The sequence below is a fragment of the Varanus komodoensis genome, unplaced genomic scaffold (genome assembly GCF_004798865.1).
Source record: "Varanus komodoensis strain SLA01 unplaced genomic scaffold, ASM479886v1 scaffold1, whole genome shotgun sequence".
NCBI classification, from domain to species: Eukaryota; Metazoa; Chordata; class Lepidosauria; order Squamata; family Varanidae; genus Varanus; species Varanus komodoensis.
In genome coordinates, this window is record NW_025335268.1 from 135,089,807 (window position 1) to 135,115,308 (window position 25,502).

The 25,502-nt window shown below is 41.3% G+C and overlaps 1 protein-coding gene across 1 annotated transcript; it reads left to right on the forward strand.

Moving 5' to 3' along the window:
• Positions 1-5,192: 5,192 nt before the first annotated feature.
• Positions 5,193-16,742, forward strand: WNT2B (Wnt family member 2B). Its single transcript, XM_044447221.1, has 4 exons — positions 5,193-5,337; positions 13,833-14,110; positions 15,205-15,469; positions 16,321-16,742. The coding sequence occupies exons 1-4, from the start codon at positions 5,211-5,213 to the stop codon at positions 16,548-16,550; spliced, it is 900 nt and encodes a 299-aa protein (XP_044303156.1). The 5' UTR covers positions 5,193-5,210; the 3' UTR covers positions 16,551-16,742.
• The last annotated feature ends 8,760 nt before the right edge of the window (positions 16,743-25,502 follow it).

A 25,502-nucleotide genomic window follows, 5' to 3' on the forward strand; every position in this document is an offset into this window, starting at 1 on the left:
AAACAACCGACTTTCAAGTGGTCGCTTATACATTGTGCTAGATTGCCACGAAGTAAATGGTGGAATTGGGTCATGCTAAACTTCACTGTTTTTGAGTCTAAGGGTCAAGGGAACATTCTACATGCATCCTTCTACACCACATTTCTATCCAAACCAACTCTGGAACCATATCAAGCTTCTCTTCCTGAAGTCATGATTGAAATCTCCATGGTTCTTTACCTTCTTCACATCATCCACATTTCTTCACGCCCAACAAGGATCTGTTTTCTACAGCCTCTTCTCCCCCCATCTTTTCTGTGTGTTTGCTGACTGTTGAACGGTTGATGAGCCAGCTTATGAAAATAATGTGTGGTAGCCAAAACAGCCCTTGCTTGCAAAGGCTGTGAGGAGCAATGTTTATTATCCACTACGCCAGCCCTAGATGACCCCGACTTTTCACCAGAGTTTAAACCAAATATTTTAGAAAGGGGAAAAAATAACGGTCCCTTGTCTGTATTCACACAGCTTTCCTAAGGCTGCAAGCTATCGCCATGACTAATACAGACGACAGCAGATGGCGAGGTAGACATTGAAATATTGCCCAGGCATACTGCTCCCCCCTTCCATTATTATTAAAGGGAGGGTCTTGATTTCAGTCTGGGAACTTGAAACACTTGAACCCTACCCAAATCTATCCTTTTTTCAGCTAGAAATGCAGCTACAGAAGTATGCAGCAAAAGTCATTCTTTGGCCTAAAACTAAATAAATAAAAATAAGTATTGTCCTTTGTCTGGCGTGAAAGAAAAGATGCTGTTTGGTGGAGATGGAAAATTTTGACTACTCTTTCTGTATGACTTTGATGCCCTCATGCCCTGTTGAGGGAGCTCAGGAAATAGTGACAAGTGAGATGGTGAAGATTTGTTCATCTAAGGCAGGAAACCTAAGCACATTATCTTGGTATGTCCCATTGAATTGGAGACACCAACAAAACATGTAGCAAATCATAATCATGCTGTGAATCAAATGGAATGTATCATATTATTTGTTCATGACAGAACTTGTGGGTAAATGATAGCCAGAAAGCCTGTGATACAAATATTTGCACAAGTCAGTATAGTTTCACCCTCAGTCCCCTGTCCAGAATATGGAAGTTATAAAGGTAATAGCTTCAAGACCAAGTTTTTATCATGCCACAGCCCTGCCTTTTCAGTCTCTCTTCTTTCCATAAGACAAGAAGGAAATATAGAATAGTCGCCCAATGGTTTTGTTAAGAAGCCTCTGTCTGGAAGCAGAACAGTCTGCTTTTCAGAACAGTTTGCAGATATTACTAACACAATGGATGCGAAATGCTTTGACAACTTAAAATGAACTATATAAATGGTGATATTAAAAAGAATGCTATTAATTCTAATGCTAATAATAATAATAATAGCAGGTATAAATACATGTATATGCAAGATAGAGCAATACAGTGATCTCTTGAGAGTCTAATAATGTTTGATACATTTCATAGTTTCCTTTCAGAAATCTTATGAGAATGGCTCAACTATTCAATTTTAAAGCCTTCAGGGTTGTGTCGTACAGGCTCAAACTAAACCAAGGTATTATAGCAGAATGGGCATTTAAATCTAGTTTTGGCCTGATTGGCTCATAGGTTTGGAATTTCTTAAGCTGGCCCTAACCTTCCTTTTAAAGGCTCTTGCTGTATTCCAGCTATACCTTGCTGCATTGCTTTTTAGTACTGTCAGAAAAGCCGCTCTTCAACTTGCCTGTCTCCTAACAACAATAATTCAGCAAAAAAGCTGCACGCTCTTTTGACCCAGGACACTGGCTTGGGATAATTTTGTTAGACACAATGCAGCATCCTGATGGCTCAGCAGTGCCCTGTTCATGTAATCGCCCCCCTCCCTGTCTGAGGACCAGCCTGTTGGCAACTCAAATCCAGGTTGGAACATGCATCTCTGCTTCCATGAAGGTCCTTTTCCTACTAGAAGAAAAAGTCATTCAGAAGCATTAAAAATGTTCTGCCTATCTCAGAACCAACCAGAAAGAATGAGGGCTAGAACAAAACTGACATCAAAAATTTACTGGTCTTGAATTAGATATGTGCAGAGAAGGGAATTATCTTCTATAAAAAAATCCAGTCTCAGTGCTGAATTACAGATTAATGAAAGGTAGATTACTGACAGTAAGGAAGATGTGTGCTTCTGTCTAGGAGGAAAGGGAAGAGAGGATGAGAGAAAGAAATGTAGAACCTTTTAAAAGGTCACATAATGGCAAAGGTTTGTGTCAACCATTTTTTTTCTCACACACATTCTCTCTCACATGCTGGTACTTGTAACCATTGGACAATCACATTCCACAATTCATTCACAATAATAGTAACTGACACACTGCCCGGGTGCAAATGGTATTTGCAAAAGGTATTTCTTCCAGTGAGAAAATGTTTCCGAATTTTGCTACAGTACAATTTCCCTGTAACAGAAATGTTACCTGTAGAATGATATCTGGACACCCTTCAACAGACAAGTAACAACTGTGGATTTAGAAAGTCCAACATTTCCAGGAAAGGCTGTTTCAAAAGCATAAGAAAATAAATATTTTGTTACAAGTTATAACTACCACACCTCAGCCGTGCACATCTGTCCCCTGCGATCCATACCAGTTCGGTGCTTCCTTGTCTATCCCTGCAAACCCAAATCAGAAGCCATCAGCCATGCAGCAAACCACCCTGGGAGAGTCGGCTATTGGTGGTATGGACATGTAATTAAAAATAAAAGTAAATAGTAGAAGAGCACAGAATGTGCCTCCAGTTTTCCATTTTGCTGATTCCAGTGCATGAGAGTTTGAAGCAGATTCCAGTGCATGAGAGTTTGAAGAGTAGGACCAGCAGTGCTCGCTTCCCAGATGTTCTCTGCTGCTGGAGGGCACAATCTTATGTTCCAGGCAAGCTGCCCTGGACCCCCGAAGTCAGTCTCCAGTACTCAGAAGACAGTTGCTATCTTTTAATCTATTTTAATAGATACCCCACCTTTTGGGAGGGGACTGGCTGCTGCAAGTGCTAGGAAGTGAGGATCAGAATCATTTAGGTCAGGGGTCCTCAAACTACACCCTGCAGGCTGGATCTGACCCACCATGCCCATGTATCCGGCCCGCCTCAGCCGGTTTGGACTCGCCTCGCTGCTCCCACCACCTCGCCGTGCATGAGCCAGCCGCCGCCTTGCTGCACATGCACCCGTCGCCTCGCCACACCTGCCACCACCTCTCCGGCCCATGCCCACCACCGCCACCACCACCTTTCAACTGGCCCCCTGTTGAAACAGTTTGAGGACTCCTGATTTAGGTGATCTGTGTTATTTCACTACATTACAAGCTTTGTCCTTTTATTCATTGCAGCACAAATGGGAGAGTAAAGTCTGCTTTTGATCTAAATACCTGTCCTAGGAATCAAGACTGAGCTCCCCTAGATAACAGGAGCCGCTTGTACTTGACTGATGGGTAGACTAGCTAGTCAAGGACTGGCAAGCAATTTTTAGTGGCAGCCAGGAGAATACCTGCTCAAACTCTAGTCTTCTCCGCACACAGTGCTTGAGACTTCACTACAAGCTACTAGATTCACAGGTGAGCATGGCATCCAAGGGGCACATGCCACATGGACTAACAGGTCAGTTCCTGCACTGCAAAGGGGAGTAAATCCTTCCCCCATTCACCCTCATTGTCTCACCAGTCCCAGCTAACACTCATGTTATTTGCCAAACTACTATTTGCCAAACTACCTACATGTAAGTCCATGTCCAGGACAGGTTGAAACACTGCAAGATGTTTACTGGAAAGCAGTTTTTGTAATATTAGAACCCACTTTATAACCTTACTACTAATTCTGCTCCTTGGAAGGATAAATGTGTTTTATGTTCCACATCTGTTGGCTGGCATAAATAAGGTTGAAAGGTGTGGGGAGAAGCACATATGTTGCTGCAACTATTGAGATCAGAATCAGGAGCTGCTACTAGAATAAAAATGGTATGGGCACTGGTTCTTTTCTGTTGTGTAAATGTCTATTTTATCAGTTCTTTTCAGAAACAATTCTATGCCCCTTGTCCTGGGTCTTGCAAGGCTTCCATGCTTCCCATGCCCAAAATGAGGCATGGCAGTGGCAATCTCCATGGTGCCTCCCTCTGGGTGTTTCATCTACAGGGCTGTTTTCAACCAGCTAAATGTAGTGCTGGAGAAGGGGAGGAAAGAAGACTGGGACAGCAGTAAGAAGTGGATGGAGTCTTCAACCTCAGCCACTTCTCTCCACCTTTCCGCTCACCCTTCTCCCCCAGTGCCCAGCTGCAACCTAGGGGAACCACCAGCAGAGTTCTTTCAGTGCCAGCCATGAGGGGCTAGGGCAGGGGCTCAGCTTTCAGAATCCCAGCTCAAAGGTCACATGCTCCTAGTGCTGCTGCTCTGAACACTCCTGTGACCTCCCAGGTGATGTCAGGAGGCCAAAGACTTGTGCCCTGAGTATGTACTCATACCCCATTTTGCCATTTTGCTCTACTTTCTCATGCTACACATTCCACAGCCCCCTTTCCTCAGCAGTTTTAGGTGACCTTTAAATAGGTGTATTAATAAAGAAATAAATACATACATACATAAGATTTTAATAATAACTACTTTAACCATTGTTTTAATAATAATGTTAATATTAATGTATAACAATGTTTATGTGCCAGTTTGTAGAAAGGGGTAGACCTCTGTTGATGCATTAAATAATTAGGCACCATCATCTTAATAATGGAGTTTTGACAACATTATTAAGATGATGGCACCTAATCAGTGTTCACCTTTCTATGTTGCCATTTTATAATTGATTTATTGCATTTTTACCTAGATGAATTTGCCTTCTGGTGCTTTGAGTGCCAATAGAATGTTTCTATTACATTTTAATTTCTTTTTACTGCTTTGTTAAAGGGATTAGAAATAGATACACACATCGACAGGGGAAGTGTGAAACAGGCCTAGGTTTGAACATGTGCCAGACCAAGAACTTTTATTTTTCCCAGCCACACAGTCATTCCATTCATGTGCAACTGCACCAACTGGTAGCCATATTCTGTCATTTTTACTGGCTTAAAAAAATATATCCCTGCAGGTACATTGGGGCCCTGGGAGCAAGGGTGATCTGTGATAACATTCCTGGGCTGGTCAACAAACAGCGGCAGCTGTGCCAGAGTTACCCAGATATTATGCAGTCCATTGGAGAGGGGGCCAAGGAGTGGATTCGGGAATGCCAGCATCAATTCCGTCATCATCGCTGGAACTGCAGCACTTTGGACAGAGACCATACAGTCTTCGGCAGAGTCATGCTTCGAAGTAAGTTTCCTTGTTCATCTGTTCCTGTTTATCTTCTGCCCAGCCTTTCTGAAGGATGCCACATGAGAGGTTCTGGGCTACAAGAAGTTGTTCTTTTATCAGGGTGTTTGTTTCCTTCTGTTCAAAATGGCTTTGGTATTTGAAAATCAAAGATTTTTTGTTGTGGTTTGTTTTTTGTTTGCTCAAGTCTTGGTTTTCAGCCACAAAAAGGCTTGTCCATGCTTTGGGGGTAAATAGACAGTGACTGTATTGTTGTTTTTAGTGGATTGGTTATGTTGGTAGCTTTACTGTATTTTGTTATGTTATTTTAGAGTCATGTTTTAAAGTTGCACTGTATTTTGTATAGCTTATTAGCTGCTCAGGATTCTTTATGAGGAAGGGCCAATATATACATCAAATGAATGAATGGCATTACAGTACAAATGACCACTGTCACTTGCTGTGCTGGTCTTAAGAAGGCTGTTGTGTCCTTCTGGTGAAGGTAACTATTCTTTTGATAAGACAGGCTAACCCAACTGTTTTTTCCATCAGTGGATAGCCAGATTCCTCAGATAACTTCATAAACAAATAAAGATGGCAACCCCTCTTTTCTCTTGGATAGTTTGGTCCTCACAGATGTACTTCCTCTGAACATGAAAGCTCCATCATAAGTAAGGCCTTCCATGAATTTGCCTATCCTGTTTTTGCAAATGTTTAAAGCTGGTGGTCATTTGAAACTAGAGAGAGGAACCTTGTCTCCCCACACACCTTTGTACAGCAAGTGACCTAGGAGCTGCAGAGCTCAGCAGAAAGAAGTGCAGAAATGTGTTAGAATAAGATGTAGTGGAAAGGGCCACCTATTTCTGCCTGACTGCAGGCATATAATCATCAACTTAATTCACTCTGTAAATTCAGACTGCCTGTGATTTATTCAGGGTCATGGACAGAGACATGCAACAGATGTGGTTTGTAGCTCACAGACTTTGCAATGTGGCTACTTTAGAGCAAGTAGTCAAGCTAGAGCAAGTAGTCCTGGTTTTTAAGGATTTTTTAAAAAATAGGTGTTCAGCATCTTAATATACATGCATGAACTTGCATATATAACTGTAGTAATTAATACATATGAAATGCATGCAACTCTCTAACAATTATCCAAAGGTGGACTAAATATCCAAAATAAGTATCCATTTAAGAGTGGTATCTCTATACCACTCATTCATATATCAACAGCATTGACATGTCCTCAATTCATGGCATTTTAGGTGACTTTACCCTTCCAGTGTTCTGATACCAGAGTTTTAGCTGCCAAAAGGGCATTGGAAACCCATTTACACTATTTGTTAATTTCCCTGAAGTGGGTAAATGCATTAAATGTATGTACATGAGTAAATATTAAACACTGTTCCAGTACAAAAAAAATCAATATAATAACTTCTTCCTCCCTGAAAGAAGTAGCTACTAGGCTTATTTTGGGGTTTCTTTAGAACAAATGTGGCTTTGATTATTTAAAAAGTGCAAAACATAGCCTTTTCATTCTGGAAGACTAGTAAGTTCAGTTATTATCTCAAAAACTGATCGGTTACATATTTTTAATCTCACTTGAAGTATGGAGGCTAGGACTCCAGATGGGTTAACTGAAACTGATGGTATTTTTTGCTTGGGATTTCTCCTTACTTTCAGGAATGGGGTGGGGTGCTGGGGAAATGGCTTTTCAGTACAATACTATGCGTATTTCTTCAAATTTCCTACTCTGTCCAATTGGATGTACTCCATGCAAATGCTGACAAGATTACAACTTCATTCTAGCAGTGAAAGGTACTACTTGGCAGCTACTCATATTTTTTTCACTGTCGTTTAATAAGAGATCTGTAGTGACCTTTGATCAAGCTGTTCTGTTTATGATTTGAATAATACTGCTAAAAGCCTAAATCACCGCAACCTCAGTATATTTCCAAGTTTTAGAAAGTGGATGCAAATATAGTTCTCTCATTGATTATTTTGACCTTATGATTGCAAGGACACAGCTAAAAATATCTGAGGTTGACAATATGAGTGGTATAATAGTATGGCTTATGTACGTATGTACCCAATCCAAAAGGGAGATCCCCAGATGGAAGATTTCCATTGGCATAACATCTGAAATTAAGCAAATTACCTGGTCCAGATGGTATCCATGAAACATGAAATTGCTGACATTCTTATTAAAATATTTAATATGTCTCTAAAGAAGTCCTTGTACCAGAGGATTGGAGAATTATCAATTTAACACCAATTTTTAAAAAGGGATCAAGGTGGGATCTGGGAAATTACAGGCCAGTTAGCTTAACATCTGTTCTGGGTAAACTGCTTGAAAGCATCATTAAAGATAAAATCAGTTAACACACAAAGGGACAAGCCCTGATGAGAAAAGATTAGCATGGATCCCTCAAGGGGAAGTTCTGTCTGACTAACCAATCAGAGTTCTTTGAGAGTGTCAATGAGCATGTAGGCAGGGCAACCCACTGTTTACCTGAGCTTTCAAAAGGCTCTCACCAAAGGTTCTTGAGCAAACTAATCATACATGGAATAAAAGGGGAGGTCCTCTTATGGATCACTAATTGGTTAAAGAGCAGAAAACAGAGAGTGGGAATAAATGACAATTTCTCAAGATGGAAAGACATAATCAGAGAAGTCCCACAAGGTTCAGTATTAAGGCCAATAAAAGCCTTTAGCAGTGACTGAGCAAGAAAGGGACCTTGGGGTGGTAGTGGACAGGTTAATGAGAATGTTAAGCTAGGCATAAGTAGGAATGGAACAGAAAATAGAACGGAATAGATCTTATTCCGTTATATGAACCCTTGGTATGACCATATTTAGAATATTGTGTCCAGCTCTGGTCATCTTACCTGGAAAAGGACATTGTTGAGTTGGAAAATATACAGTGGAGGACAATAAAAATGATCAGGGGTCTTTGAGTTTCTCCCATACAAGGAGTAGCTGCAACAACAGGACTGTTCAAATTAGGGAAAAAAGTGAAGTAACAGGAATAAGAGGTGCTTAAAATTTTGCACAGTGTGAAGAAAGCAGAGAAGGAGGCATTCTTCTTCCTCTCCCGTAAAGCATAAGCACAGGGTCATCCTATGAAGTTGCTTGAGGGAAGGTTTAGGGCTGACGAGAGGAGGTACATTTCACACAATATAAAGTTGAACTGGGAAATTCACAGCTATGGGAAGAAGTAATGGCCATCAATCTGAATGGCTTTTTAAAGGGACTGGACAGATTTGGGGAAGAGGCTATTCGTGGCTACTAGCATTCCTACCTCCTTCCCAGAGACAACATGCCTGCATGGACCACTTGCTGAGGAGCATGAGCAGCCAGGGGTTCTGGAACCATCCTGCTTGAGTGATCCTGGTTTGCCACCATGTGTTCAGAATGCTGGACTAGATGGACATTTGCTCTGACCCAGCAGGGATTTTCTTATGCTTTTGTGTTATTATCTCTACCACACTGCTTGGGATTTAAAAATCAGAAGACCCAGAAGTCCCAGCTCTCACTTATATATGACTGGGGCAGATCTGCATTCTTCTTAAAGAAGAATTAAAGAAACAGGAGTGGAGCTATCTCGCTTAGTTTAGCCCTGAGTCCGTTAGGAAGGAGGAACATTTTACCCTCTCATGAGGAGTGCTAATCACTGTGGACAGAGCAAGACCTAAAATCACCCTCTGTGATGTCATGGCTTCCCCTGTATACTAAGTAAACAGTAATGGGATATGTCACTGCCCTGGGAAGTAGCCACTTCAGAATGGGAAAGAACACCTTTGAGAGAGTAACTGCTTAAAAGTAAACTGTAACAGGATATATAAATATTTGGCTAGCGGAGCTGACAGTCAGTTGCTGAGGGCAAAGCTTGGAGTCACCCTGTGTAGCGCAAAAGGCTGAGCCATAACTTTGGCCTCCCTTGCAGCAGGAGATGTGTAGAGTCTAAAACTCCAGTGAGCCTGCAGGAAATTTTCAGATCTTGTTTCCCACCATAACATTTCCCCAGTGGCCAGAAAACGACAACAACATTACGTGTCTAGGAAGTGAGACTTCAGCGGTTGGGGGGGTGGGGAGAGAGGACACTTCCCCGATTTTCTCAGTCCATCTGAAAGTTTGGAAAGGTGCACCACACACTTTGCATTCATCTGAGCTTTTCTGTGGGAAATAATCTTCATACAATGCATTTGCTTCTGTATGCTTAGTGGCATGCCTGATGGTGGTATTGGTTATCACTGCGCTGACAAGTCCACCCGATAGAAAGGAAATGTAGAAGTAGCAGCCCACTTATGTTGGAAGTGTGAGGTGTTAATTTGGTAGCAGTTTATCCCCACTCTTTTTCAGTATTATTACACATTATATTAAATCAAAATGTAAACACAAATGTGAAAATTAAAAATGGAAATATTTGCTTAAATTAATTGTAATTGCTACGTATGAAATTGTATATAAAGTGTATATTTTGTATTAAACAAGATGCAGTACAATCTGTAAGCAGTTATGGATAGGCTTCAACAAAGGCAGCCAAATCTCCATTCATAGGTTAAAAAGTTGAAAATGACATTAAGTCCCCAATACATTGTGCTATTAGAGGAGGCTGCTTGTCTTTCCAATATAGTAAAAGTAGTCTTTTCACTGCTAAAAGGGCACAGAAAAGCTGATTATATTGGCCTGAGGTTGAGTTCCAAAAAGCAGGTAGATAATTAAATGAAACAATAAATATTACAGTGCTCTCCAACACAAAGTTTATCCATATTATTACCTCCTCCCACAAATAGGCAGCCCTAGGCACTGCCAAACATATAGGTAGGTTAAGCATTGGTTGTATTACCTCCAAGAGTTAGTTAATTTAAACAAGTCCTTATTAAAATCCAGTATACACAGGACTTACATTTTTTCCTGAATAAGATATAAACTAACTTTCCTGAGTGGAGTGCCAACACAGAGATACATTGTTTGGGTAAGATAGGCAATCCAATTCACTGTTCTGTTCTTTAAGACCCTCTGTATCATATTTAGTCAGTGATAATAAGTAAATATAAACCTGAACTGTAGATTGGTATAGTGGTTAATCTTAATAAATGATTCCAATCAAGGAGCAGCTCTGAAACTACAAAATATCAGTGCCAAACCTAGATTGTATATATTGCCATTCAGCTGTAGATGACAAAGCATATTCAGCATGTAAATTTATTATCAGCACATGTTAGTTAACCCAATGCAAAAGACTAAGTGTGTGAGACCAGGTCTCAGGTGATCTGGGTTCTATGGAGCCAGTTGGGCAACTTTGGGCCAGTTACAGATTGCTGGCCAGACTCTCAGCCCAACCTACCTCACAGGGTTGTTGTTGTGGTGGTGTTGTGGGGACAAGATAGACAGCAAGAGGAAGAGTATTATGTAAGCCATTTTGAGTTCTTTGTAAGGAAAAGGCAGGATATAAATTAAATGAATAAATAGCAATCACTTTGTAAATATGGCCATTCTCATTAACAAAATAGTTTTGTGCTGGGAAATGTAAAGAGCCAGCTTGCTTCCAACTTTGACCTGTCCTCTTTTGCCTCTGGGTGAATTATATTACTTTAGTATAGAAAATTTTAATGCCCTTGCATAACATGGCAATGCAAGATTTTGTGAGATATGCCATAAGCCACACACAGTCATGAGCAAAGGGTATTTTTGATTATACATATGCCCCTTTCTCATGATTATATGTCACTTTAGCATATGACACTCATGCATATATACAAATACCTGCTGCTGCTTCTCATGGAGCTCTAACATGGAGCTCTAACGCCAGTTAAAAGCCATGAATAAAAGCCAAGGAATATTTTGTAAGCAACAGGCTAGAGAGATTTAGAAATCCTGGCTTGGTGAAAGGGAGAGACTGCCAAGCCAGTCTTACCTTCTGTCCCTGCTGCTATAAAGGAGATCTACCATTTCCCTCACTGGTCTTTGCTAAGAATGGTAGAATGCACTGTTACCTTTGAAGCTATTATTTGAAGGCAGCATCTGCAGAATTAAACAGTGTGGTTTTGATTTGCAGCTCTTTTTATAGCTGTTATGATAACAGATGCGCACTCAAAGAAGGACTATAAAATACTAGGGAGTATCCTGCACTGTGTGGGGACTTGCCAAGCATTTTACAGCTTCTGGAAGGTGCAGTACAATACGTATTTGTCCAAAAAAGAGCAACAACAACTGCCACCCAGATGGGACAGGGTATGATGTAACTCAGGGGTACTAGGAAAAATGTGTGAAATCAGAAATAATTATTTCTATGCATGTCGTCAAGCAAGTGAATTCCAAGAGGGCTGCAGGTCTATGAAGCTTGGCACATTGTTGTATAAAGGATCAACCAGTTTGCTCTTTAAAGAACATCTGAATCACCCATTTCTTCAGATAAAGATTAAATTAAATTAAAAATTGCTTTTGTTCAAGCAGGAGACCTTTCTCATTGGGCTCTGTACTCTACCCTTCAAGCCTCTTCTTCAAAGCAGTAAGCCTCTAAGAAGTCAATTTCTCTGGCATCTTCCTTAGCAAAGTCTTTGTAGGTGATTGGCTTTTGTCCCTAACACCAACACCAATCAGATTCGAAAATAATCTGCAGATCTGGGGTAGTTAGAATCCTTGTTTTGGGTACTAGAGGATAAATCCCTGATCCCTGAAGCTAGGAAGTGAGCTTTATCAGGGTTCCTAGTGCCAACTAAAGCTAGTCAACTCCAGCGTATCTCCTTTGCTACTCTTAACATACTTGGTTTTGCATTGTTACCCCCATTAAGATTGGGACACAAGTCAAAGGGGCAGTAAATTAAGCACCGGTTATGTTATGGTTATTGATAAATATCCTCAAAGCAAAACATGTTCTTCTGTAGGACAAGTAGCCTACTTCCTTTTTATGGCAAACAGACTTAGGGTTTAAGTCTAACCCTAAGTCTAACACCCCAACCCATACATGTCAAGAATTCCCCCCTCACAGAGAACACAACCAACTGAGAAGCAAACATTCACTCCCCAAAGAGCTTCTGTAATATTTGCAACTTGTACCTATTGCACATAGTATTAACTCTACCCATAATAAGTGAACTGTTCTTCTGCATTCTGGGTAGACTGAGTGTTATACTTTTCTTTCCACAAGCTTTGTAAATTGCTAAATATGTAAGGATATGCAAAACAGATAGAATACTGAAAAAATTGAACTTAAACTTTACTGAAACTTACATTCAAGGCTTGGGGACATTTTGCAGCACATACTCCAAATTATATTCATTTTCTCTTGAGTCTGATACCACTGCTGCTCAAAGGAAGTTTTGTTTGCTTTTTGATAATTCACCCATATACCATTAACCACTTGAGCACATCAAGCTAATTTTTACCACTGGTCAATGTAGTTCTGCATAGCCTATTCAGTATAGATGTGACCCAGCTGTTCAAGGCCTTCGGAGGGAGACTTTTCCTGGCCTCTTGCTACTTGAGACACTTTAACCAGGGATGGCAGAGCCCAAACATCACTGCATACTAAGCCTACATTGCTGTCTGTACCATGATTGCTCTTGCTGTAGTAGTCAATGATAACGTTTTTGGGATGATTTAAATCAAGATGATTTAAATCAGAAAGCAAAAGGGAGGACAAAGAGAAAAAGAGAAAAAAAAAGGCTAGTTTAAACCACTAATTTCAGTCAAGTTTCCCACTGATTTTTTTTCATTTATTTTCCATACAGTGGCACAAATCTAGCCACTAGTCATGCTAATTTATTGCTAAAGAGTTTTATTTACACTGATTCATTCTTAGAAGCAAGTTTTGCATATGTTTCCTTCACAGTGTGTATGTTGGAGTGTATGTCTTTATGGTGTGTGCCTGTAGGATGTATGTCTTTAAACTATTCCCATACAAGTATCTCTTTTGACCAGCAGCCCTTACAATGTCAGGTTAATCACACAGTCCTGCATATGGCCACTCATAAATACATTTGATTAAATTCGAAAGGGCTCACTCCTAAGCAACTAATTATAGGATTGCAACTTTATTACTGCAATACAAGCAGATGGACACTGGAGAATTACATTTTTGTTTTCTTTCCAGGGTTCCTTTTTTTCTTTTCCCTCTGTCTTGGTCTAGTCTTTGTTTCACAAAAAACCAAAAATGCAGTGCCCATGCCTGATAGATCAAAGCAAGGCTTGATATTTACCGGGAAGGTTAGAACTGATAACAGGTTATTGTCAGTCATAATTAAAAATGAAATGCTTGCTTCTGGGTGGAATGTAAATATTTGAGAAGTGATTCAGGTTGGCTCATTGGAAAGAAAAAAATGTTACGTTAACTAGTAAAGGTATAAATTTATTTATTTAATAATTAAATAATACCTCTACTGTTATCTGGTAGAGGTATTAATTCATTTTAAGTAAGCTGGATGTGAGTGAGTGAAGCCACTGGCTTCCTTTCAAGAACACTTTGTTCCTGTCTCTTGAGTCACTCTCTCATTTTTTTCCCACCTATTTGGCAGGTAGCAGGGAAGCCGCCTTCGTCTATGCAATCTCCTCAGCTGGAGTTGTATATGCCATCACCCGAGCCTGCAGCCAAGGCGAGCTTAAGGCCTGCAGTTGTGATCCACACAAGCGGGGCCGCTCCAAGGATGAAAGAGGGGAATTTGACTGGGGGGGCTGCAGTGACAACATCAACTATGGGATCAAATTTGCAAAGGACTTTGTGGATGCCAAGGAAAAAACTGTCAAGGATGCCCGGGCCTTGATGAACCTGCATAATAATCGCTGTGGTAGAACGGTTAGTACCCGCAACTCTTAACGATCAGTATATGAACCATCATATGCAGTTCCATCCTGCTGGCGAATACCTTGGAATAAATTCAACCGATTATGTTGACTAGCAGGTTAAATTGACTCAGACACTGAGAATCATTTTCTGTGTTAAAAAACCAGCTAATGGGAAAAGCTGACCTCTCAAATATAAATTTTCAAAGAGATGTGGGGATTAGTTAGTTGGGCTAGAACAGATAGGTCTTACCTATCCTTGCCCTTGTTCAGTGGGAACTGCCAGCGACTGACTGACCTGGATTAGTAAATGTGGTCAGCAGAGTATAACCAAACAGGACAATTGATGGAGTGAGAAGGAGTGATCATTTGATTTCCTGTTGTATTTAAAATGGAAAAGTGGCATTGCTGACGGTGGCTAGCTTGGCTTCCTCTCTGCCTTCATCCTGGCAGCAGGCACATTTTTATTCAAGCACATCTTTGGCATGTATGCTGATCTGTTGAGTGTACTTTTTATTCTGCTATTTCTGTGATTTAAAAGCTCTGTTTTATTATTGTTTTAACCAAACTTTTATTTTAAATTTTGTTGTTCCTATGATTGTTAGCCAGTTTGAGCATCATTTTCTTGGTGGAAAAGTGGGCTACAGTTCAAATTAAAAATACTTTACATGGTCTCTGATAGAGCTGTATCTGTATGATCCATTTCGGTTCCATCAGACCGGCCCCTTTTAACCAACCTAAGACACTTATTCCAGGCAGACTTGCCTCTACAGCATCATTACAGAAAAGCTCCTTTCATTCATGCAATGATAGTTACATCTCCTAGCACAAGAATCTTCAGTGAGGTCATTAGAGGTCACCCAGGTTTGCTGTCACTTAGGATGATTCTCAGCTCTAATTGACCAAACAGAGATTCATCACAAAAGAGAAGCTGCAGGTATTGTTCACTGATCTGACAGGTCTACTGAAAATGTTCTAAATAGAAAATCCTGATGCAGGAAAGCAAACAAGGGGAAAACTGGCAGAGGGTATTTTATTAAAGAACTTTTTGCCCTTGGGAAGCACACTGGGGGATTCATTGGCTTGCTACTGGCTCTTTTCTTCCAGGCTGTGAAGCGTTTCCTGAAACTAGAGTGCAAATGTCATGGTGTCAGTGGCTCCTGCACTTTAAGGACTTGCTGGTTGGCAATGTCAGACTTCCGCAAAACAGGAGATTACCTCCGGAAAAAGTACAATGGCGCCATTCAAGTAACCATGAACCAGGATGGCACTGGATTTACTGTGGCTAATAAGAACTTCCGGAAACCCACAAAAACTGACCTTGTATACTTTGAGAACTCACCTGATTACTGTGTGATGGACAAATCTGCAGGTAAAGAATGTCCTGAAACCCATTCAGATAGAACCTATCCATGTACCTTCTGGCACTGTAGGAAGGGTTTCCTCTTTCTGTAGCACTACCTGTATGAAATGTCACACAAAAGTCAGCTTCTGATGTAAGAATCCATGTCTGTAAGAGTGTGAGTTTTGTTCCCTTTAATGGTAAGTTTCTAACCCTTGTGATTGTTTGGACAACTGGAGACATAAAGCCAAGATATGAGGTACTGCCTCTGTCTTTATAAAGCAGGGATTGCATGCCTTTAATGGTGAGCTGGCCCTCCCTCATGATTCCCATCCATTTTACTATGATCATTAACCACTGACATTTGCAGGTTTCGGGGGACTCTTGGGCAAGTTGCTTCTGGTGGACCCCCCCCCCGTTTCTGCCCTGCTGCCCACTCTCTTGCCCTCTCCTTGTGCACCCATTTGGACCAGTATCCAGAGGGAAAGCCGCTCTTAAAATCTCACCCTCGTCCCTGTGTTCATGCTGAGACATGGCAAGCGAACAGATTGTGACAGCAGAAAACCAGGGCATCCATCTCTGGGGGTTGCCCTGCAGGGTCCAACAAGGTCTGCCCTTGATGCTGGCCCTAAGCACCACTCACCAGTGTTCCTTGTCAAATCTGCAAGATGCAGATTCCTAGAAATGGTGCACATAATACAAGTTGGAAGCTCACAGGCAGACCTCCTAAATTTTCGGTTGAAGGGAATCCATGACTCAAATGAACTCAGATAGCCAAGTGTATAAGGTTTCCCAATCTTTCCTCTATCAGTGGAGAGAACAGGAGCCAAAATAAAAAGTATTTAATGCAAAAAAATAAAAGTACCCTTATATTTTTACAGGTTCATTAGGGACAGCTGGACGAGTGTGCAACAAGGTATCACGCGGGACCGATGGTTGTGAAGTCATGTGCTGTGGCCGAGGTTATGACACAACCCGAGTGACACGAGTCACCAAATGCGAGTGTAAATTTCACTGGTGCTGTGCTGTACGCTGCAAGGAATGTGAGGACACTGTGGACATTCACACATGTAAAGCACCAAAGAGGGCAGAATGGGTTGACCAAACCTGAGACAGTGATGGACAGAGACAGTGGAACGTAAAACTGGCACAGTGCCGCCCACAGGCCTGGGCATTTTGGGAGTCGTAGTTCAACTGCATGGCTTTTATTTAAATTAATTCTGCAAAGCACTAAGGTGAAGACTACATTTCCCATGGGGATACTGAGCTCTTCTGCTCAGCCAACAGAACTTATCCCCTACTTTCTGAAAATAGGAATTTAAAAATCACACTGAACTGTAAAGCTTCCTATGCCAGGTGATAACTGCACAAAAAAGAGAGGAGAATGCAGTTGTATAGGAACACGGGAGACTGAGAATCGGGTTGCAATTTAGCTGGAGAACCTTGCCTCTATCTAAAGAATATGTTTTGACAGTAAATTATAAAAGGTACCAATGAAAGGAAGAAAAGGAAAGGAAAAAAAAACCCTTCTGACTATCATCAAAGAAAGCCCTCTTTTCCAAAGGAAGATGGCTGTATTGTCCTATGGAAGCTCCACCTTCTACCAAGTTCATCTCTCAGACAGCTGTCCTTGCTCCTGCACTGTGGGCATCAACTGAACAAGAGCAGATTTTTGTAAAGGGATTTGCATTTTTCCACCAACTGAAAGTGAACTTACAAATGGTCTGCAAAGATAAAAGCTGTCTCTACGTACAAAGGGGAAATGGGGGGAAGGATGAGAGAGAGAGAGAGAATGTGTCTTGTCAGTTGTGAAGGAAACTAATATAATGGTGACCTTTTCTGTACAAACTCACTTGTGCATTCTATACACTGCTTTAAATACTTTAAATCGGAAAAAAATATAGACTCAAATCAGAAAATGGTGCTCATCTCTTGGTGACTTTCTACATTCATGACTCGTTAGGTGAGCAATTCTGGTACTGCATGATTGTCCAAGCTCCATAGCCCCTGTGCTTCTCAATTGTAAAGTCAAAGCAAAGTTCTTGAGGCTAAAAATAACATATCCACATATTTGGATCAACAAGATAACACTTTTCTGTTCTGTGCATTCTCTACAATCATTGACCCCCTCTCCTAAATACAATCTTCACTTCTTCTTTTCTGCCTTTTCTCCTTCCCAGGCCAATTTCCATCACCACAAGTGCAATTTTCAGAGATGCTTTAGTGCAGGCTCCCACAAGATTACTCAGCTGCAGCCAATGCCACCACCTCACATGATCTCTCCTTCCAGATTCTTTTAAGTCAACAGTCAAAAGAAAGCCTTCAATGTACCCCCAAAGAATACAGGTCAACATAAGGCATATTCTCATAGATCACATACAGCTCCTGAGCCATAGTTTGATCACCTGCAATCATGCACAGTGCTTGATCTCATCTGGTGTAGAAAGTCAGCTAAGCTATTGAGCCATACCCTGAAGATGGATTGTTCAGCCATGTCTTTGAAGCTTGTTTAGGTTGGTAGAACTATTTGCCAGCTCAGCAGAAGCCAATAGTGCTCCATGGCATGTTCAAATCACAGGGCTGCACCATTTTTGTTCAATTGTTTGAAGACGTAACTGTTGGACTTGCACATTTTGTAGTATCTACAGTTAGCATTTTATAGAATACAGTTAGCATCCCGAGACACGGCATAACAGAATCACAACTGTATTAACTGATTCAATCCACATCTATTCAGAAGCAGCTCCTAGTGAGTTCAACGGGGCTCACTGTCAAAGAAATCAGCACAGGAGAGTAATAAGACCTAACTTTTGCTTCCTGTTAACTTTTACTTCAAGAGAACATTTGAAGGTACAAAGTGTCTGACCATTTTTCTCAGTTATCCTACCACACTGTGAATTAGTTTAGGCCTTGAGCTATATAGCAGAGATTTGAACCTACACAGTTGTTCCTCAGCAAACACCCATTGGAGAAGGGCTGCAGCTCAGCAGTACATAGTCCCAGGTTTAACCCGCAGCATCCCCCAGGAGCACTGGGAAGGATTCCTGGCTGAAACTCTGCAGAGCCACTACCAGGCAGTGACTATAGACGATAACAAGCAAAACGACCAGTGAGCTGACCCAGATGATCCTGCTTCCTATGGTAATCCTCTACTCTCTGATGAAGGATCAGAATTGGAGACTATAGCTATACCTAAACTTCGAGGATTCAGGGTATAGTCCCTGAATTCCAGCCAGGATATAGTCCCAAAGACCACCATTGTACTGAGCCTTAAAAGAACTTAAGTTCTACAGGGAATGACTGGACATGCATTCTTCAGGATATTCTTTCTAAGCTTTCAGAAAAGAGCAGAATTACTTGATAAACCCTTGCCAGATGACACAGATTAAATTGCAACTGTGTTTACAGCAGATTTCTTAAAATTGCACTCACACCTTTAAAACTATATATAAATGGTTAAATAAAATGGACCATCATTAGATCATCCCTTACCAAATGTTATGCTGAACGGCTGCCAAACGTATTGTGTGTCTGAATAGGTATGTTTGAAAGAATAGAATATATCTAAGAAATATTGAGAACAAAAAGACACCCAGCTTTTCCATTGTTGGGGAAAGAACACAGACCTAGGAATATGGCTCTCTGCTTCCATGGCAACAAGCAGCTCAACTTTGAAACTTTCTCACCTTCACAAGAAGGTCATAATTCACTTTTCCCCAGTGTTATACTGGCACAGTTTGCTACTGGCCTGCAGAAGCTTTAATGAGAGAGCTAGGTCGTATCAGGCAATATGAACAACTGAGAAACACAGGTGAAACACAGGTGAAGTCTGATTTTGCATTTATAAACCTGTCCTCTCATAAATCCTCTCACTTGTTTTAACTCTTAATGAATAAGCAGTAAATTCAGTCTTTAAAGTTCCTTTGCCCACTTATATCATTGTTTTCACAGGATTTTATGTACTTCTACATTCCAAATTTGACACTTGAAAGAACTCGAAGCCCCATCTTTTAACTAGCCATTCTGTTTCTGTAATCTTTCTAATTCACACTTAGCACTTTGAACACTCTACAGCTTTTCACATATGTTATTCTCAGTAATCCTTAAAAACAGTCTTTATCAGGTCTGTATTATTATCCCCATAGTACAGATCAGGGCTTGGACACAGTAGTCTGCCTAAGAAATGTAGCAGGTTCTAATCCAGGGTGGGATTTGGACCATTTGCTTCCTGGTTCACAGCTTAATCTCTTAACATATTTTTAAATTACATTCTAAATAAAGAATATAAATTGTGCTTTCCATCAAAACTGAAGGTTGTGTTTCCATTGGGGTCTGTTTTTTTTTTTTTTTTAAATCAGTACGCTTGAACTGGTATTACAAAACTGAAAACACTAATAAATATTTATATCAATGTTATATTTAAGCTGACAAAATTAAAAATTAATAAATGGATGGCCCATGTTAAACAAATGTTCTGCCTTTTGTTTTCTCTGTTAGCTTCACAACCCTACCATTTTTTACATGTGGAGAAGATGCAAAATTTGAGTAATTTTTTATTTAAGGAAATTATACACACTGTGCAAACTTCTTGCATTTAAACTTTAGCAAAAGTCAGCCAGTAGTTGAGACCCCAGCCACCCAATATATCTACCTAACAATAATGACAACACAATTGCAGTGTCTACTAGTCATCAATGCCGATGAGTTGTTCTGCCAATTACCACTTCCAAAATTAGAGCAACATGCCTGTGAATACCACTTGTTGGAGAAACATCAATGGGAGATGAATATTAGCTTCCTATGGACATCTAGTTGACCACTGTGGGAAATGGGCTGTACCAGATGAGCCCTTGTTCTGATCTGGAAGGACTCTTATGTTTTAAGTGCGCATGGAAAGTTCCTAGCTTTACATCTTTTAGAATTTTAGCCTGCTTCTTAGAATGCTTCCATCCCATTTGGATGAACTTTGTACAAGGGTGGTTGCATCTCCAACATTTCTAAAGTTTCTCTCCACATATTAGGTTAATTTGGTGGGGTGAGATTGAATATACTATCTCACAGTATATCATAAAAACATTCCTTCATATTTACAGCTAGTGCCCAGGTGCTTGTATTATCAAGTGTCATGTGGATGACCATTATTAATAATCTAATTTTTACTACCTGCATTTAATTTCTGTACATGATGTGCTCTTGTTACACCCATGTAGAAACACATGCATAGTCCAGCATGACCCATACAGCCTGGGAATCTTTAGACGCTGACAAATAAAATGTCTATGTCAAATAGAGGGATTCCCGTACAAAGAAATCCACACTCACACACTGTTAAAGAGGATTACACCACAATGATACATTTATTTTGATTCACAGAAATTGTGGCACACCAAATGATTTGGGGGAATTAATTAAGGTGGAAGTGTGAATAAATCCATCTGCTTAGTTAATTCCTACACCTATTGGGGAGGCTGCAGCCGTCAGGTTATGCCTTGATCGAGAAACAAACTGCATTCTTGTCGAAGTTGGGCTCCTGATCTTCTCAAGACTTGAAGAACTCTCTCTCGCTCTCGCTCTCTCTCTGCGTTTGTGCGTGACAGAGAGGGAGGGAGGGAGGAGGAGGAGAGAGAGAATGTGCCCTTACTAAGCCCTTTCCTGCAAGCAGGAACTAGCAAGTTAAATAAAAGACTCTGGATGGGGGAATGATGAGCCTCCTAACCCTGGGCTTGGAATCCCAGCACCAGACAGGCACCCCCTGCTGCAGCACTGAGAGAAGCAGAGGGACAGCTGCCTGGGAAGTGGGAACGCTGAGCAGCTGGCGCCTGCTTCCCACGCCATGCTCCTGCCCATCCACTCCCGGGCATCCTTTCTGCAGCTGGACAGCGAGGAGGACAGGGCCCTTCCTTCCCCACTACACAGCTGGATGCGCCTGGCTGAGCAGCAGCAGGTACGGAGCGCCTCAGGCTGGGTCTCAGAGTCTAACAAAAGTCCGTTCTTCCTTCCTCACTGCTCAGCTTGGGAGAGCTGCCACTGAGCAGCAAAGGGCATGGATCGCCCTACCCTGGGCCCCAGAGCAGGGGTGAATGGAGGGGAGCCTCATACTACGCCCTGAAGGCCAGCATTAGGTGGCCCGTCTTCCACCACAGCTGAGCAGCAGAAAGAGGGGCACCATCAACCTCAGGCAAGGCTTCCCAGCCAAGCACTACGTGGCCCATGGCCTGCGCCCTCCTTCTTGGCACTTAACTGCTGCCCACCCACATCCAAACAGCTGGTGGAGGTGTCAGTAGTAAGGTGGGGAGGAACCATTCTGCCTGTCAGCTCCAAACACATGCAGGGCACTGACAGGTAGAATCGTTCGTGCTCCAGCCCATCTCATGAGGCAGGAGTGCAAGCTGCTGTTTCCTTCATATCACTGCCTGAATTCTGACAGGGGCTTAAGAAAGCAATGCAGGTCAGGCACTGACACCTCCTCCAGGGTGTCCTCTACCCCACGCTGGACATGCCTCACTGCAGTGGCGGCAGAAGAAGGTAGGATCCAGATGCTTCGATTTGCTTCCTCAAAAGAAAGTGAGACTTAGCAGCTGGTCCTTCTGCCACTGCTTCTGTGTCCTGTGCTTCTGCCACAGTTGGAACAGGATTGATCACAATCACAGGACTGATATTGGAAGAAGCATAGAGAAAAATGAGGACAAGCACACAAAGTGTTGTTTGGGCACTCTGTTGGCTGTCGACCCCTACACTAGAGCCCATTGCCCAAAGCAGCAGCCCTTTGGCTTGACCATTGTCCAGGTTCAGATGACACACTAAGCCATGGTGGGTTCCCCCGACCTTAAGATAAGCCATGGTTATTTAGGGTGTTTCAAATGGACAACTTCTTTCCCTAAGGAAAGAACAGGTTGTCTACATGACACCATAATCCACCCCCACCCTCAATGGCTTAGTATGTCATGCAAACCCAGTCTCTGAGCAATTCCATTAGTGACATGGCACGTTACCTGTGGGGGGGGGGGCAGGTGGAAGTTCCCAGCAATTTCAGCAGCAATTGCAATGCCTTTGGGAGGAGGGGCATTAGGAGTCCCCAGCTACACAAACCAGAGGGTTCTTACACAGTTCACAGCGACGCTGACATCACAACTTGTTGAACCAGATACCATGCACAAGTCCTGAAATGGTGATATTTGCTATGGGATAAAGACTAAGGTGGACTCTTATCTCATATATCGAAAAGGAGTGCTTGGGGATAACAGTTGCACTTGCTTAGAAACAAGAATCCTACTGGCTGCTTCTTTCTATCTCCATCCTGTTAACAACAGATAAGCTTCCATGGTAATGATCCATGGAAGCTTATCTGATGACTATCTTAATGGCACTGTGAAGGTTGGAGTGCACCAACAGAAACAGGGCATAGAGAATTGACCAGCTACCTTCCTAGATATCGTTCCATCTAGTGCTTTCATGTTTTGCTCAGTTTTCACTCCTGCCTTTGGGCTGTGCATTTTAGAAAATCCACTAGAAACTGATTTGTTTGATCCAGTCTTATGTGATTGTTCTCCACCCCATTCCTGTGGCTTTCTTCCACCTTTGTGGAAATGGGCAATGAAAATACCTGGCTTATTAGCTGTATTTCAAAATGGAGTCACTACAATTTGCTCAAAAGAAGGCTACTCCATAATACGTCCTTCTCATCTCCGTGAGTACAATACCTGCTATATGTAAACCTGAAACATTCCCTAATACTCCCATTCATCTGATAAAATGAGACAGGGTCCCTAAATGTTTATGCCAGAAAAAAAAAAAAACAGTCTTTAAGATGCCATAGAACTCATTTAGTTGTTCCTCATATTAATGCAAATGAGAATAGAATTGACTTTGGGCAGTTGTGCCAACCAGTAGCATTTATGGCAATTTCAAGGATTTTCCTGTATTCTTGTTTAACATTGCCTGCTGCATTACAGTCAGTAAAAGATACCAAAGAATACATTGAGAATATTTTCTATGATGTGCTAGTAGTTTCTCAAAATTAATTAAATTATCACTCAGTGTACTAGTTCATCCTGTTTTGGTGTCTTATCCAGAACAGTGAACACTAATTCAGTCCTGCCCTCCACATCCACTGATGTCTTAGAGTCCTACATTAAACCTGTTCAGACTTAGCTCCAATTTTAAATTGTGAAAAGTTTGTTAAAGATGTAATATTCCACTGGCAGTTTATTCAGACTTTGCTCTTTTCATGATCATTTTTATCACTCTTCCTCATCAGTAATTTTTACTCATGGTATATCTAAATTCTATAGTAAACTTCTGATACCTTCAACATTTGGAATATCTGATTGAAGTGGTCTTTTATCAAGGACACATTCATCCATCAACTGCAGTTGCTAACCATAACCTATAAAGTTTAGAGCATGTAGTGGGAACTTCTTTTGCCTTCTTCACCTATATAAGATTTCCAATGATTTATCAGCTTTCTTTCCATTTTCAAAGGTTTGTTTTGTTTTGCTTTGTGGCAAAATTCAGACCTTCCACAGTTTCAAAAGCATCCATTAAGTCCATCTACTTTCTGCAAAGGTCTAATTCATTTAAGCTTTGGGAATTAAATTGGTCCTTAAGTATTAACTTGAAATCCTTTATCTCTTGTACCAGCTATTGCTTGTTCTTATTTGGGTGTTTTATACAGAAACGCTGATAACCGACTAAAAGAATCTCTGACATCCTCTGACATCCCCCACAATCTACCAGTTTACTTCAGATGCGGTTCCACAGAAGAAAAAAATTCTGCAGTTTTTGCAGAAAGTTTTCTACACATTTGTCTTCCAAGGAACAAATAGTTGTAGTATTGAGTTTGATAAAAAGTGTTGATGCAGACCAATCCATGAATATATGCCTATGACCTGAAGTTTTTCTTGGCCCAGTATCTACTGAAGAGATTTGGGACACACTACTGCTGAGCTTACTGGGCGTATATCAGTTCTGGAATCATTTTGACTAGAATAAGAAAAGAGGTATAAATTTGAGACCGTGGTTTAGTCTGTCTCTTCTTTCACTTGCTATTCTATGACTCATAGAAATGGATTTTCTTCTGATTCAATCTGAAGTCACTTCTATTGCCCAAACATCAGATGAATGTTTTTGTTCTCTCAGCTATTTGTATAGCATCACTAAGTGTTTCTGCTTGAATGTCTTGTGTTTTATCTAGATTTGGAGGAACATCCCGTACTTCTTTTATATTCCTTATAGACGCCCACTTTCATTTATGTTTAACAGAGTTTTTGCAGGGCAATCAGCCTTTAGTTTTGAGCCCTTCTTTTAGCTGTTCAGTCCTAAACTATGTATCTCTGCTCAGAAGTGCATCCTCTTGACTTTAATGGAGCTAACTCTCAGGGAAGGTGAGTATAGATTTACCAGAAATTTAAACTCTTACAAAGCTTACAAATTCAGGAATCCTAAAGAAGTTAACTGCCAGATGTTAATTATGACTGGAAACTAACCTTCAAAAGGAATTACTCTTTTACAGCAACATTTGGAGCTCTGTGTGTCTTCTTGCACCATTGCTTGTCATAGGCACTTCCACTACTTCTGAAGCTGAGCAAGCCACAGATTTCAGGGTGGTTTGTGACCTACCTTTGCCAGGTTCAGACATCATGACAGCTGGTGCCCAACGAGTGCAATTGGACAGCTTGTGCCCACAACTGGTATGTGTGGAGATATAAAATAAGCCACTGTGTCTTATTTTCCTACTGTGGCTTATTTCCCCTCTTTAATTGTGCCAAGCTAGTCATCCATATGTAGCAAACATGGAGCCTTCCAAGCATGAGAGAGAACAGGACTGGCCCAAGCCATTTCAGCAGCAAAGGCAGGTCCAGAGACATGCCCTTCCCACATAGCCAACTGCTACACATTCAATCATGGCAAGTTGCTGGTAATGCAGCAAAGCTGTTTCAAATCTCACGATTTTTAGGGGAGTTTCACAAGACTTGGAAGAAGCCTGTATCATGTCCCTTACCATGCAATCCTGACTCACTCTGTGGGCTACTGATGCTTGATCAGATAATCCAGCTGTGCATGT